Source organism: Podarcis bocagei (genome assembly GCF_964188305.1).
Source record: "Podarcis bocagei genome assembly, chromosome: 12".
NCBI lineage: Eukaryota > Metazoa > Chordata > Lepidosauria > Squamata > Lacertidae > Podarcis > Podarcis bocagei.
Window position 1 is genome coordinate 4,402,830 of NC_138137.1, and position 15,529 is coordinate 4,418,358.

Below are 15,529 nucleotides of genomic sequence, written 5' to 3' on the forward strand. Positions count from 1 at the left end.
CCTTTTGTTTGTTTTTCATGCTAGAATGAAAAATTAGATGTGACTGAAGTTAGTCAGCTGTTCCCTAGGACCATGCACATAGTTTATAAAGCACTATGTGAATTTACCAGACCAATTGAACAATAGACCAATAGAACAAAGCCTTTATGAGAACTGATATTCTAAGATCATGAAGCAGAATTGCTGAGTTATGCACTAATGGTACGTCTTCAGTGTGTTCATATTCTGCATTTCTTATTTCAAAGGAGGGAAGTAATGCTCCAGGAATGGGTATAGCACTGACTTAGAGACTTCACATTGATGCAAAATGTTGATTACACATATGCAGGTAGACAAGTGATAAATAAGAACGATACTGGAAAACCTTTAATGCCTGTCAGAGGACTCCTATTGGTCTGTATTAACCATGCCCTCAGTTCAGCAAGCCTCCCAAGAAGATTGCATTTGCTTTGATATTTTAATAGAAAATGTTATTATCATTAAAGTTTCACAGGAGATTCTGTTTTATTCATTATGAAGGCAGAATGAAAAGTTTTGCTTTCAAGCCCAAGGGGAATATCTTGTTTGAGGAAGGGAACAGATGCCTTTCACTTTAAGAAAGAAAAAAACCACAGAAAAAAACCTTCTCCCAAACCACTGTTCAACTGCCGGAGACAAAATCAAGACAGAAAGGAAAGGTGATAGCTGAAAGAAGAGGTCTGTCCTTGGGCTTTGGAGCCAAAGATTTTGAGGGCTTGATGGCAGAGTTAACTGAGGTTTCCTCACCTGGAGTAGTAGTAGTTGGGTTTGTTTCTTCTTGATTCAGCAGCTCCTGGAAGGTATGGCTAGTACTTTTCTCTGTGCTCACAAATATCAGCATCCTTATCACTTATATACCTGTGTTTAAATTGTAGGACTACTGCAGGTGGAGGCTTACATGACTGAAGGTTCCCCATAGTTGGGGTGGGGAGGAATCCCTTCAGAGTAAAAGAAGAAGAAAAAGGTGTTCAGGAGAAACGCTTCCATGACTGTCACAGTTCTCAGCAACCCCCTGGCCCTTGTGTATACTTTTGAAGTTGTGCTCCTGAAACACCCTGGAGAACTAGAGTCATTGACCTTGTAGAGAAATAGGAAAGGTCATAAAAGCCTCTCATTGCCAGTATTGCTCTGCATTGTCCGTAGCTTGGGAATAACGTAGTCCTTAATGTTGAAAAAAGAAACTGCTCAGAAACTGTTGATGGGTTCCAGCTCATTTGTGTTATCATAGCATGACCCATTAAAGAAAAACTTATATCCCACTGTTTGGATTAGTTAGTCCTGTATATTTCCAGTGTAGCCCTATACACTGACTTTCATTTAAAAGGATTCCACTTCCATAGGCGCTATTCATATATTTTCCTTCTCTGGCACTTTGGGGATCAGACAATCCTTAGTATATTTCTTTACTGGGGAAATATTGATTAGAGTGAAGGTAGATGAGGCAGATGTCAATTTAAGGACTGATGCCCTTTCCTCTTCTGGTAAGACTATAGAATAAGAAAAATATTGTATTAGGAGGAGCGAGCCAACAGGAAACCAAGCTGGCAGCTATAAAAGCCATACATAGATAAATCACATACACACACCAGTTACATATTTATAGGGCCCCCAGTCTGGTTCAAGTCAAGTTCTCTCTGTAGGGGCTCTTTCAAATAAGTATTTGAAGAAGATTTCTGTATGAATATTTAAAGCGTTTCTACCCCCCCCCCTTTGCACCCACAGGCATGTAGAATTTACTGCTTACCTGTGAGCTGTGTGGAGTTTCAATTCCCTTGGTGCAATTGATTTCAATGGTTGAGTACATTATCCCCCCTTTCTCCCATTTCACATGTTACTTTTTTGGCAGTAGAGTACACAGCACTTAGCAGCTGGTTTGTGAAACCATCAGTCAGGAAATTGTATGATAAATAGGGGGTAGCCAGTTTTAGTGGCACTTTATTCTGCTTCAGCAGTTTTAGCTTGACTTTGGAAAAATCACCATGTGGTATTTTGTCAAGGGTTGCAACAAGAGATGGCTAGAGTGCAGCAACTTAGCATACATCCTGCTTGAGCTATGATGTTCCACAGCTGTATTGCTCATGTGTAAGGAATAAACTCTGAACTGGATAATTATGGTGAATGTCAGTTTTTTGGATTTCTCCTCATCATGCTGGTGGCTGTAGACAGCTCTGTTACAGTGATTGACTACTTTGTCTCTGCCCTCCCCACACAATGGAAACTGTGAACAAGGTGCAATTAAGAACCGGTGAGGAGCTTAATGCAAGAGGCCTCACAAAAGGGTGCTCTTTAAATTCATGATCAAGTTTCTTGCGACATAATATTACAGTATTTAAATTGCATATAATACTATTGCATGCCCTTAGATGCCTAAGAGCACTTGCATTGTTTCACAAACTGTGTTTTCTTGTATGAGTTAATGTGGAAACATAGGGGCTTTGCAGTTGTGTACAGAAAGCTAACTATCAGCAGGCGTGATCCTGAAAGTGCCTTCCATGTAGGAATTTAGACATATGGTCCTCATTCATCTATACATGAAGAATATACATCAGGCTGCTAGGATTGATGCTTCTTTGTAAGCAAGGGTGATCTGAAAGTACCTGGGGGATTGTGCTCCAAGCCTTTTGGATTCAATGCCTGTGGTCCTACTGCTGAGTTATGGATGCTCCCTATTAGCTAGGCTTAAATCAGGGGTCAGCCGGACTATATTTTGAAGAAAAAAATGAACAAATTCCTATGCCCCACAAACAACCCAGAGATGCATCTTAAATAAAAGGACACATTCTACTCATGTAAAAACACGCTGATTCCTGGACTGTCCACATGCCAGATTTAGGAGGTGATTGGGCCGGCCCACGGACCTTAGGTTGCCTACCCCTGGCTTAAGTGGATGGATTCTTTAGTTGAGCTGGTATCGAATAGGAATTCTGCATCTGGAACAGGCTCAGGGTTTGTTGTGTTGAAGCTCTAGTCAATATAAACATTTTAGGATTTTGCCTTTGTACCACAGGCAGCTTTCACCTTCTATATGCTCCAACATGTCTCTTAACAAAGAAGATAAAATGTGGGTAGAATTGGTGGCATTATTTCAGGATAGATGCAAAGGAATTGGCCGCTTTTTAAGGATTTCCTCACTCCACAGAAACCCACACCGAAAGCTGTTTAATGTGCCTGTTTTAGAAATACGATCTTGGCAGCCTGGGTCTCAAGCAATGTGAAGGGATGTTTGTCTTGGAGGAGATGAATACAAACAATCTTTTATGAGGTATCACAGCATTTATGGTTAATGTTTTCTACTGGAGAATCCAAATGCAGTAAGTAAGTAAGACTCGCTGTTTGTCACGGAGGTTGCTCCACATGAACTGAAATGTGTGTCAGCTCCGTGCCTCTGTGAGTCCCTATGATTCACGCTAAGCCTTGTGGAAGTTGGTGGGGGTTGCAGAGAACTTTCCCATACGAATCAAGGCCTATATGTTTGTGTTTAAGAGGGAGGACAGAAGTAGAGGCGCTAGAAATTATTGTTTTAAGTGGTACTTTGTCGTTTACATTAGCAATCCATTGCAGTTCCCCAAGGTTCAGGATCAATTCAGACTTGCTGGTAAGAAAGTGATTTAAGAGTCAGAATCTAAAGTCTTTTTATGGCAACTGTGATCTGAATATGATCTGAAATGTGTGAAGATGTGAACTTAAATGAGGTCTCTGTTCATGTGGACGGTGTCTGAGAAGCTTACTCATTAGATTTCCAAATATTGGGAATCGTCCTGAGAACTTTTGATGAAGGGCAGTATAGTAGTAGTAGTAGTGGTAGTAGTAGTAGTAATAATAATAATAATAATAATAATAATAATAATAATAATAATTAATAATAATAATAACAACACTTCCATCCATTAGGAATAAATTATTATCTGTTTTGCTTACTATAAACAGCTGTCTTTTGTCAGGCTGCATGTTTTAAATAGTGTACTGACACCAGGGATTTTTCAGCCTTTTTGTATTGTGACCCAAGTTCTGGTTTGCATGTTCTTTGTGGGTTCTTTGCTTCTTACCGCTTCATATGGGAGGCTGGTGGAAGAGCTTCCAAGTGAAACCTCAGTTTCTTCTGCATTCCACTAATGCTGTTGTGAACATGTAAGGGAGGATGGAAAGAGGAGGAGATGTTCCTGGATTTGCATAGGCTCTGTCATTTCACCCAAGACACTACAACAAATTGTGGCCAACGAGACGTTATGAGAGATGATGTGGCTGCAGCTTCTCCATATTTCGCCACACTAATATGTGGTGGAATAAACACAGGACGCAGTGAAGTAAACATTTCCCCCCCCTCCAGTTAATTGTCTGCTGTTTGCAGGGGGTAGAGAAACACTAATCCTGATGGTGTTCCATCATGCACTTCATTTATGAAACATTACTAGGGAGGTATGGGGGGGCAGCTCCAGTAGTACTTTGCAGTGGACTTTCGTACACTATATTTTTAGAAGTACTTAAAAAAAAGAAAGAAACACATGCTAATAATAATAAATATTGGGGTGTGCTTATGAAAGGCTAGCTGATCTCTTTGATCTGACACTTCACATATGCGCACTGCAATTATTTATTAAAGACTTCTTTATGTAATTTTCCATTAAAGTGATGAAAAGAGAATATTAAAATTAAGACATGAATATTCATGTGTGCCAAGCAAATTGGATGAGCCAAACTCTGTATCTTACACATTTGGCTTGAGTTCATGTAAATGCAAAGGTATATTCAGCGCTGTGCAATATTATTGTTGCTGTGTGCCTCTTCATGCTTCTTGGCAGGTTGGTGTCTTCAGGGGTGCGGAAAATTTCAAAATGTGGTGTGAGTCTCTGAGAATCTCTGTATTCTTTCTTTTCTTTTTTTAAGCCTTATGGCTGCTTGTGACAGGCCGTAGCTCAGTGGTAGAGCTCATGCTTTGCATAGCAGAAGGTCTTCCGGTTCAGGACCTCTAGCCAGACAGAAATACGTAGCAAGTGATATGAAAGAGCCACTTCTGCCACTGCCAGCCAATGTGGAATAAATTGGGCTAGATGGACAAATAGTCTGGCTAGCTACAAGGCCTCTTGCTGTGTTCCTAAGCCATGCGTGGTAGTGTATGGGCAGTGCACTTCGAAACCAGAAAAGTCAACAGGATTGCTCAGTGAGGTTTTCGGTGGCCAGAGGTTTGACCCCCAAAGGCTCAGTCATCCATTGCCTCCCGAGACAGACGGGTGCCAACCAAAGGCCAGAGGGTAGAGCTTCCATGCCATGCAGAGATCCTTGTCCTTCCCCACGAATAGCAGAATTAGGCAAAATAGTTTAACAGTGCAAAGTAAGAGAAAATATGCAAATGTTCATAATTCGTATTATCCGTGTAGATACAACTCATATTTTCTTTTCACAGCGTTTGGGGCTGCCTGGGTGCAGGTTTCTTACATATTTCTTTGGGGTTTTTTGGCAGTGTGTACACACAGACTTGTTTACTGGATCTTTTAAATATTATATACTGCTAAGGGACAATAACAATGAGATTTGGAAACCCATGTTTCTTTTTTCAGATCCGCCTCACCTTTTCCCAGCATTCCACCCTCCTGTTCCAATTGACGCAAGACACCATGAAGGGCGTTATCATTACGAACCATCTCCCATTCCTCCGCTACATGTGTAAGTATGAGCTCTTGCGGCACCTTGGCTTACTAAAGAACAGCTGAAGAAAAACATCATAGGTCACTGCATCTTTTGTGCTGTTTGAGCAACCTATAGCAGCAGGAGACCAACTTCCCTTAGCAGACCCCTTTAAGAGGTTTCCCCATAGTTTAAAAGTAATGCCCTCCTTCTCTAAATGTGGATGGGTTGACTGCAATGAGGACACACTGTGCATGTTTAGAGGTGCTCTTATGCTACCACCTTCTGTGTGTAATGGAAATTGGCTCCAGATGATGTGATAACTTTGTGGTGTTGGTTCAGTGCCTTTCACATGACTGGAAGAATCCACACGAAAGCCAAACAATTTTTCTTATGACATGCCTTTTTTGACTCTGGTTCCTATCTGTATTTCATTTCTACTTCGTTTTGCAAAGTATCCGAGAAATTGGGATTGATAGGAGCAGGGTAGCCAAATTAGTGTCAGACTTGGCTGGACTGAAGCGTGATTACACACACACACACACACACACACACACACACACACACGTGTATAATTCCCCGCAATGGACTCAAGAGATCATGCCACCAGGAGGTTTTGGAGTGTCATGGCTTTCCTATCTGTGCTACCAGAAAAACACAGGGAAAGCTGCATGTGTTTTACAGGAGCTGCCTGCCTGATGGGGTGGCGCCAAGGTGGCCGTGAGGTCAAGGTTATACGGACTCACTGATGGAAATGTTGAGTTGGCTCCATCAGTGCATCAGCACCAGGGGTGGCTGTCCTGTTTTGCCACCTGAGACACCCTGTGCCCATCCCCACCAAAACTTTATTTACTGGGGTTGCAATGCAACCGCTTCTGGGTTCCAGCAAGACCTTGAGACCCCCACAAGATTTCACAGGAACCCATAAGCTATTTATTCTCACTTCTGCAGCAGTGTCCCTTGGATTCCACTGCCCAAACAGCTCCTGAGTTTTTGAGTTGTGCAGATACAATGCTGGGTCCAATTTTGGCATCATGTTTCCCCTTTCTCATTCCCATGGATTTACCTTAGCATGGCTTCTGCACTGATGCTAAATACGACTAATGCTAAATAGGTTCCCTTTTAAACTGGGTTTGCAAATCTATTGGAGCCCCTGGTTAAGAGAGGCCAACCTGACTAACAGAATCCATCGTCTGCGGTGTTGCATGTTGCAAGAAATACATTATGGTTAAGGCAGACAAAGAAAAGCTAGAGAGGGAATGAGAGAGAAAGTGTGCATCCCTGAAGGTGCTGGCTGATTTGCAAACTGAGGTGCTTAAATGTTCTATTGTACCTTTGGGAAGGTTTTGTGGTGCAGCAAAAGGGCAAGATTTACTCTTGGAATGCCTGGGCTTTATCTGTCTGTGGGTTCACTGAAGCAAAACAATTCTACTGCCTTAGCAGTGAAACTTATAATAGGTAGCTACCAACTATTACCTATATATTTTGTTGACATTTATTCTATGAGTTGTCATTCTATAAATACTAAATTAAAAAGTACCAAACACTGTAAAATATCACTATAGAAACTGGGACTGGCGTGTCCCCCTCCTGGAAGATTTTTTTCCCCCTTTTCAGTTTTTGGGTTAGGTTGGAATTCTTTCTTGCTAAAAATATCCCATGGTGTCAAAAGCTTTTTACAAGTGACTGCTATGAAAGGGGATGAATTTGGGGGGGGGGGGGTAGATTGTCATAGTCTACAATTGTTGCATGCATGTACACCCAGTCATTTGATTGATGGATTTGTAATCCAAACAAAATTGCAAGTGTGGCAGTTTACACTAACAAAAAAATACTAGTGAAAGCATGTATTAGGCGTGGGGGGGGGAGCCTCTATTCAAAATCAAACACTGCTTTATTATGGATGGGAAAGGTATGTCAACATAGAAGGGAAGGGCGGGGGGGGGTGTTCCAGTGTCTTCTTTTCAACTATAAAATCCAGAAGAACTACTATAATCCATAAAAACCCAAATCCACAAAGCAGTTTCAGTCCTTTGCTAAAAGGCTTGATATATACATTTAATCATCTCTAATAATCTCTCTCAGAGTGTGGAAATAAAGGAAGAAAAGCACAAGTAATACTTTGAAGAATAATGCTAGTTGTTTAGATGGCAGATTGCTTCTCCATGGCTATTAGTTACAGCTGTGTAATTACATATATACTGCAGGGAAAAAATGAATTTGTTTTAAAACAAGTCGTCTTCTGTGAGCAGAATTAATTGATATTAACAATCCTAACTATATGCCCAAGAACCTACACAATATTTTACCAGCAGTTATTTTGGATCAGTCTCTTATTAGCCAAATTGTAATTTCAGAAGAAATTGGCCTGAAGGCTAGCAATAAATCTGTGTTGCATTCTTCCTTGGGCTTGAAAAGCAGGGGGCCCTGTATTTACAGTTGGAGTGGTGGGAGGGGAGAGAAGACTTCCAGGAACGGTGATTTATTTTTCCATTGAGGTTATTTGCATCTGTTATTATTTGGATTGTACTCGGTTGCGCAGTAAAATGCATTTGAATGGTCTGAATTAAACTGGCTCAAAGACTTTTCCTTTTTCTTTTTGAGGATACCCCCGTGCACTCATTGCTGAAAATTCAACACTCCATGAGAATAATAGCATGCAGAACTGGCTTGGAAAGAAGGCCTATGAATTGCTGTGCCTTTTCTTAACCTTACAACACGAGCCTAACTAATCATGTTTACTTCAGAAATAAGTCCTGTTGAGTTCAGTGGGACTTAATCCCTAGTTGAGGGTTGCAGACTCTTCCTAGGTCTGCAGACCAAAGCGAATGTGTAATGTGGCTTTCATGTTACGTTTAGCATTGTCCTCAAGCTTGGGTGTGACTTGTTAGGTTCTATTCATCTCTGAGACATTCAGACATTCAATCTAACAGTAAAGCTTTTATTGGGATGTGCCCTTTCAGAGTGAAGGTGGGAGATAACATTTTTTAATATTTCCCCATTGAAAAAACCCCTTTCTAGAAAGCAAATTAGCATCTCAAGGAGAGGTGTTCAGCCTTTTATCTCACATGCTGTTCTTCTATGTGCAGAGAAGTTTTATTTGGAACAGAGGATGTTCAGATTGCTTTTCCTTACAGTGGTGCATTCCAGGAAAAGCCTTAACATTTTATTCTGCTGAATGTATGCATTGGCCTAAAAGATCTTCTATCTTTGTTTGAAAGTTAATTATTTTCCCTCGTAACAATCACAATAAACACACATCAGAAGTAAAAGGGAAAGGAGGGTTGTACCAAATTCTCGTCCTACTCAGAGCAGACCAGTTGGAGTTAATGGGCCTGGCTAACTTAAGAATCAGTAATTTCAGTGGTCTTCTCTGAGTAAGGGTAAAGGTAAAGGACCCCTGGACAGTTAAGTCCAGTCAAAGGCGACTATGGGGTGTGGCGCTCATCTCGCTTCAGGCCGAGGGAGCCGGTGTTTGTCCACAGCTTTCCGTGTCATGTGGCTGGCATGACTAAACTGCTTCTGGCGCAACGGAACACTGTGACAGAAGCCAGAGCACACGGAAATGCAATTTACCTTCCTGCTGCGGTGGTACCTTTTTATCTACTTACACTGGCATGCTTTAGAACTGCTAGATTGGCAGGAGTTGGGACAGAGCAACGGGAACACACACCGTCGCGGGGATTCCAACAGCCAGCCTTCTGATCAGCAAGCCCTAGAGGCTCAGTGGTTTTAGACCACAGCACCACCCACATCCCGCTTCTCTGAGCATTGGATATAACCCCAGCAAGACTTTTTGCATCTTCTGTCAAGGTCAAAATACCATTTTCTGTCTACTTACTACTACTTCTGCAGTAAGTAGACAGCCTCTGATTCTGAACTGCCCTCTGTCACAGCCTCTTCCTGCTCACTAAACCCTGTCGTCTCTTCTGCTTCCAACACCTCCTCCTCCCAGTCTGCTCTCTTCACCCTCTGACCACTCGTTGTCATTCCACCCCCCCCCCCATTCCCTGGCTCTGAGTCTTTTCCCTTGGGGGGTTCCTAGCTGGTGCCTCTCCCCATTCCTTGACATCCAGCCAGTCCATGACATCAAACCACTCCTGGTTAGCATTTGAAACCCTTCTCTGATTCTTGTGCCGAGAAAGGGGAAAGAAAAGTGGCAGGTGGGAGAAATTCTATGTAGAGAATGGAGCCGGAGTTTTTTGGAGGGAGGACTTGGCATTTTGTCTTGTGTTCAGTGATAGAGCAGGAGGTTAGGCAAACAAGGCTTGATTGGTAGTTGTGCTACGAAATTCTTTGTGTCAGCTACGTACCATTTTTTGGTCTTTCTCCCAAGTTAATTGTTACTTAGCCAGCTTCTTTCTCTCTTTCTTCTTTGAATGGATAGTAAGCATTATTGTCAGTGAAACCGGGTGAAGAAATAAAGCCTTAGCATTTCTGGGGATTCAGAAGAGGACAAGAGTAAAAGAAAAGAAAAATGGAACAAGGGGTTTTCTTAATAGATGTTCCCATTGAGAAAGATAAATGGTATCTTAGCAAGTTACTTTAATTACTTGAGGACAGAAATTATTTATCCCATTTAACTCTGGAGAGTCAAGAAGCCCTTCAGAATAAAGGTTTAGCTTGGCAATGGAATTGCTGTCAGATGCTGTAGTGTACTTTAGGACAAGCAGCCACTGCTATAATTATGCTATCATATCCTATCATTAAAGATTCCGTTGAAAAAAGGTTTATAAATTACTCCTCTTTCAGATAAACCACCCCATATTAAGGCATCAACGATATGGTGCAGAATTAAATTAGAATCTCATAAAATGAAATATGTTCCGTATTAGCTGTTTGACACTTAATTTGCCTCCAAATGAGTAGAGGAAATCACAAATTAACCTGCCTTTGTTTTTCCAACCATAGCTTATTAGGTGTTAGAACAACTGCAATTACAGCCAGATAATAACCCCCTCCCCAACCTTATGAATATGTACTGAAATGTGTCACTTTGAGTTAATGAAGCCTGTTTGTTAGGACTTGTTTAGATTTCTTAGTATTCCTATTGTACATCTTCAATTTACAGCTTAGCATGAATAAACGTAAAACTTAAACTGTTTTTCAGTAGCAGCATTTAAAGAGCATTAGAATTTGCCTTCTAAAAACAAGACACATTTCTGTTTTGGGATGAGTACTATTAAAACAGCTTGTTTTATTTAAAACATTTATATCCTGCCTTCCTGTGGGCTCATGGCAATCTGCAATAAGAAGTAATTTCACAACATCTGTAGCAGCTCTAAAAACAACAGCTATAAAACAAAATAAATTTAAAGCACAATTATATTAGTAGCACAAATAAACTAACTTACTCTACATCAGTAATATTCGCCAGCTGAATATTTGCAGCCCCAACATCCTGCAAAAGAAGTAAGTTTGGAACGATCCAGTTCTACCATGGGTGCAATGCCAATGTATAGAAGTTTCTTACAGGACTCAACAGAGAATTGTTAACCACTTCCTTCTGTGCAATGCAGTTCTGTGTTTGCAAACATGCAGAAGTCCCACTATGCTTATTGGAGCTTACTCTCAAGTAAGTGAGTGCAGAATTGCAACTTTTGTATGTGTTCAGTACTGCACATGCAGGCAGCAAACAGATTGTTTTCTTAGTTATAGTTATGTTTTAATATTTATTTTATTAAATTTATATTCCACATTTCTTTGATCATGGAAGAAATAATGCAGAAACTATGGGTTAGATTTAATTAGATTAAATGTAATGGGGTGGAAGAAAGCAAAAGGAAGAAAGTGTGTTTTTCAATTCTAATTTCATTGGCCTTAACAGTTAACTCCTTCAGCTATTTTATTTCCCAGTTTAGCCCTGTGTAAATTACAGTCTTCTTCTGTTGTTATAAATAACAGCTACTTACCACTGGCTGATTGAATGTACATAAAATATTTGAATGCTTTAAATACAAGTAATGCTCAGAGCTTAATATTTAAAATAGTTTTAGTTGCTTAGAAGTAAATCATGTCCATGTTACAGTTTGCATTTGGCATTAGACAATTTTGATAAAATAGCTTTCAATAAAATGAATACATTTAAAACAAAACACCTGTAGCATCTCCAGGGAATTTCATTTGTTACAACCTTGCTGTCCACAATTAAATGGCTGTATGCAACCTCAAATACATGGCTACCTGTGAGCAGCAGGATTGAATATTGGGTTTGCAATGAATATGTAGACATTCCACACAGAGGTGTGTAACCATGACAGTCATAAACCAGCCATGTGATTCGCACTACCTTGATCATATAATGCATCTTTAGAATGAACACTGTATTGAGCAGAACATAGAACAATGGGACATGGAGCACAATGTTAGCAAGCAGTGAATTGGGACTGCTATCCCATCTGTCTAATAAACAAACCCTATTTGTGGGCTGCTTTCAGTTTGTTATTTATAAATATTTGTAATTCCACCATGATTGCCTATTATATACATTTTTGTTTCTTTGGCAAAAGAAATTGGGGCTGTATAATAGGATTCATACCCAAATGCTCGTTTATGAAAATTCACTTATCCAAATACAAGGAATTGGTGCCTAAACCTTGCTTATATGCATCACAGATTCAGATATTCAAACAGCCAGCACTGTGTGTAGTACAGAAAACATGGTGGGAGGGAAGAGGGGAAGATCCGGCAAATAAAAGAGCATTTTTCCTTCCTTGTTTTTGTGCTCGCTCTGGCAGTCCATATATCTACACAGAGTAGATTAGCATGGCCCCTGCTTCTTTTGCAGGGTTTTGAAGGGTTTCCATCACTTGGGGTGTCAACATTCTGTGCTTGGAAAAACATTAAAACTTTCCCCATAGGAATCAGTGGAAATTGTTGACTCACTAGGCAAATGCTTGTCTAACAAACGATTTCCTGAGAACGCCTTGTGTTCGGATAGCGAGACCTGCATGTACAGAAAAGTTCTTCCACAGTTAAATTCCAGAGGTCTAGGATAGGATTTATGTGCCCTTGGTATACTTTATTAGCATACAGTACAACAAACTGTTAAACTATATCCATTACAAGATGTATTTCTACGTACTTAAAATAACGATCACTTTTATTTTGTATAACATTTGCTTCACAGGGCTCTCAGTGCAGTTGTGCTGTTCTGCATTGTGCATGCAGGGATTAACTTAGAAAGTGCGGTATCAAAAAGTGAATGCCTGTGATGGAAAGGCATCTGCCGGCAGAATGGTGTAAGAGGAAATTCTCAGCAAAGCCCCTCCCCGCAGAGTCCTGCTGTCCCTCCAGAGGGAGCAGATAGTTCACAGGGTCTAAGTGGACTGTAGATTTTGTTTCTAAGATATATTGAGTCAGATTCTGACTAAACCTCAGAAAGAACTTTCTGACAGTAAGAGCTGTTAGGCAGTGGAGTAGACTGCCTTGGGAAGTGATGGATTCTCCTTCCTTGGAGGTTTCTAAGCAGAGATTGGATGGCCATCTGTTAGGGATGCTTTCGTTGTGAATCCTCCATTGCAGAGGGTTGGACTAGATGACCCTGGGGGTCCCTCCCAACTCTACAACTCTATGATTCTGTGAAGGCAAAAGAGGCAAACAGGCCCTTCTTACCTGGGACATTCCATGGCTACATGGGGCCATTGGTGTGATACATGGAATGAAATCCTGTTTCTGATACTGATGCCTCCAGAAGAAGTACAGTAGTACTAAATAGAGAAAAGACTAGCATGGAACCCTCGGTAAGAGAAAGAAAATGGTTCTTAGAAAGTGCTAGGCATTATGTGTTGAGTGTAGCTTAGAAGATGTTTTTCCTGGATCAGCTGTACATCACTATGCATCTTACTCTAGGACTGGAAAGTCAGCTGGAAAGTTTCCCCCCAGTAACTGGCCTCTTACAAGCCAGGAAAGAGGAAGCCTGGAGTCTAGACCAGAGCTGTGGTCTCCTGCTTTAGGTATGGAGTGATATTGCATCATTTATAAAACTCAATGGGAGTTTTGTATAGATTTTGTGACCTTTTTGGCACTGCATGTGGATCCTTCTATCTGGAATTCATCAATCTTCATTTGGAAATATATCTGCAAAACTGGTCAAAAATTAGTTTGTGCTCCTGAGACTCAATGAGGGGGTTTGTGAAAAACTTGCAAGTAACCCAGTATAGCATGGTGCGTGCTTCCCCTTAAGGTGGGATTTCAGCTTCCTCGGATAGAATCATAGAATCATAGAATCATAGAGTTGGAAGAGACCACAAGGGCCATCGAGTCCAACCCCCTGCCAAGCAGGAAACACCATCAGAGCACTCCTGACATATGGTTGTCAAGCCTCTGCTTAAAGACCTCCAAAGAAGGAGACTCCACCACACTCCTGGGCAGCAAATTCCACTGTCAAACAGCTCTTACTGTCAGGAAGTTCTTCCTAATGTTTAGGTGGAATCTTCTTTCTTGTAGTTTGGATCCATTGCTCCGTGTCCGCTTCTCTGGAGCAGCAGAAAACAACCTTTCTCCCTCCTCTGTGTGACATCCTTTTATATATTTGAACATGGCTATCATACCTTAACCTCCTCTTCTCCAGGCTAGACATGCCCAGCTCCCTTAGCCGTTCCTCATAAGGCATCGTTTCCAGGCCTTTGACCATTTGGGTTGCCCTCCTCTGGACACGTTCCAGTTTGTCAGTGTCCTTCTTGAATTGTGGTGCCCAGAACTGGACACAGTACTCCAGGTGAGGTCTGACCAGAGCAGAATACAGTGGCACTATTGCTTCCCTTGATCTAGATGCTATACTCCTATTGATGCAACCCAGGATAGAGCAAATAGGGGCAGCCTGATACGAAAGGACCCATGTAAGGCAAGGGATATCCTTGAGGGCAGAATATGTTGGACCTGAGGCCAGTATTTGCATGGCTACTTACAAATCAGCCTTCCTTCAAGCTGGTCAGGCCAGCAGGTACAAGACTGTTTCATTTTGTAGAGAAGGCAGTGACTCGCCTGAGGCCACCCTGTGAGTTCCATGCCTTAGTGGGGCTTTCAAGACAGCACTTCCCACCGCAGGTCCTCCGCTGTTTGCCTGCCCGGGTTGTCTGCATCAACTCTCTGAGATACATCTGACTTCAGCTGCACAGCATGCCAGATGAAATCCAGGAAAAAAAGAGAAAAAAGGTCTGTGTGGGTGGAGCGTTAGACCCCTTTTAGAATTTGAAATTTGCAGCTGAACTACTTCTTCATTCCCCCCCCCCCCGAGAAATTTAGCTTAATTTTTATAGAGCGCTTAATTTGGAAAAGCCCAGAGCAGTTCACAAATCAAAATGTGAAAAACGTAACAAATCAAAATAAAGCCATAAAGTCCTCTTCAACCTTAAATAGCCCATTGACTTTCACAGTTACACAAAAAATCCTAAATATAATATAATAGGCAGCTATTAATACCCCTCCCCAAAAATGAAATGCATAAATACTGAAGTATCTTCTTTAAAATATTTCTTAACCGCCCTTCTTCAGAAGATTTGAGGGCCATGTGGAAAGTACTGAAGAATGTATATCAAATTGTTCTCAGGGCAGAGAACAATACCACCAATAAAACAGAGCAGATAAAGCAATGATTACCATAATCTTAAAAAACAAAATGGTGGACTGTGCTGATAAACTACAAAAATAACAATTCTTAAATCTCCGAGAAACAACCAGGACTTAAACTGGCACTAAAGAGAAACCACCGTTGGCACATCAAAGGGAGTTAAACAATTGGTGCTACCACAGAGATGACCCCCATAATGTATAGCTCCTATAGGTGGGGTGTGGAGCATAACTGCCCTTTCAGTGTAGTCCTCGTGATTATATAAAGTTTGAAATGTAGAAGGATGATTAAAACACTTGTTGGATAAAATACCGTAAT

The 15,529-nt window shown here is 41.1% G+C and overlaps 1 protein-coding gene across 4 annotated transcripts in view; it reads left to right on the forward strand.

The window, feature by feature from the left end:
• Positions 1-15,529, forward strand: part of GLI3 (GLI family zinc finger 3) — a 255,223-nt gene that overhangs the window by 143,876 nt on the left and 95,818 nt on the right. For all 4 annotated transcript variants that reach the window (XM_081165088.1, XM_081165090.1, XM_081165089.1 and 1 more), the window contains one exon: positions 5,574-5,679. In XM_081165088.1, the coding sequence (XP_081021214.1) occupies positions 5,574-5,679 (106 nt within the window). The remainder of the gene's footprint in view (positions 1-5,573; positions 5,680-15,529) is intronic.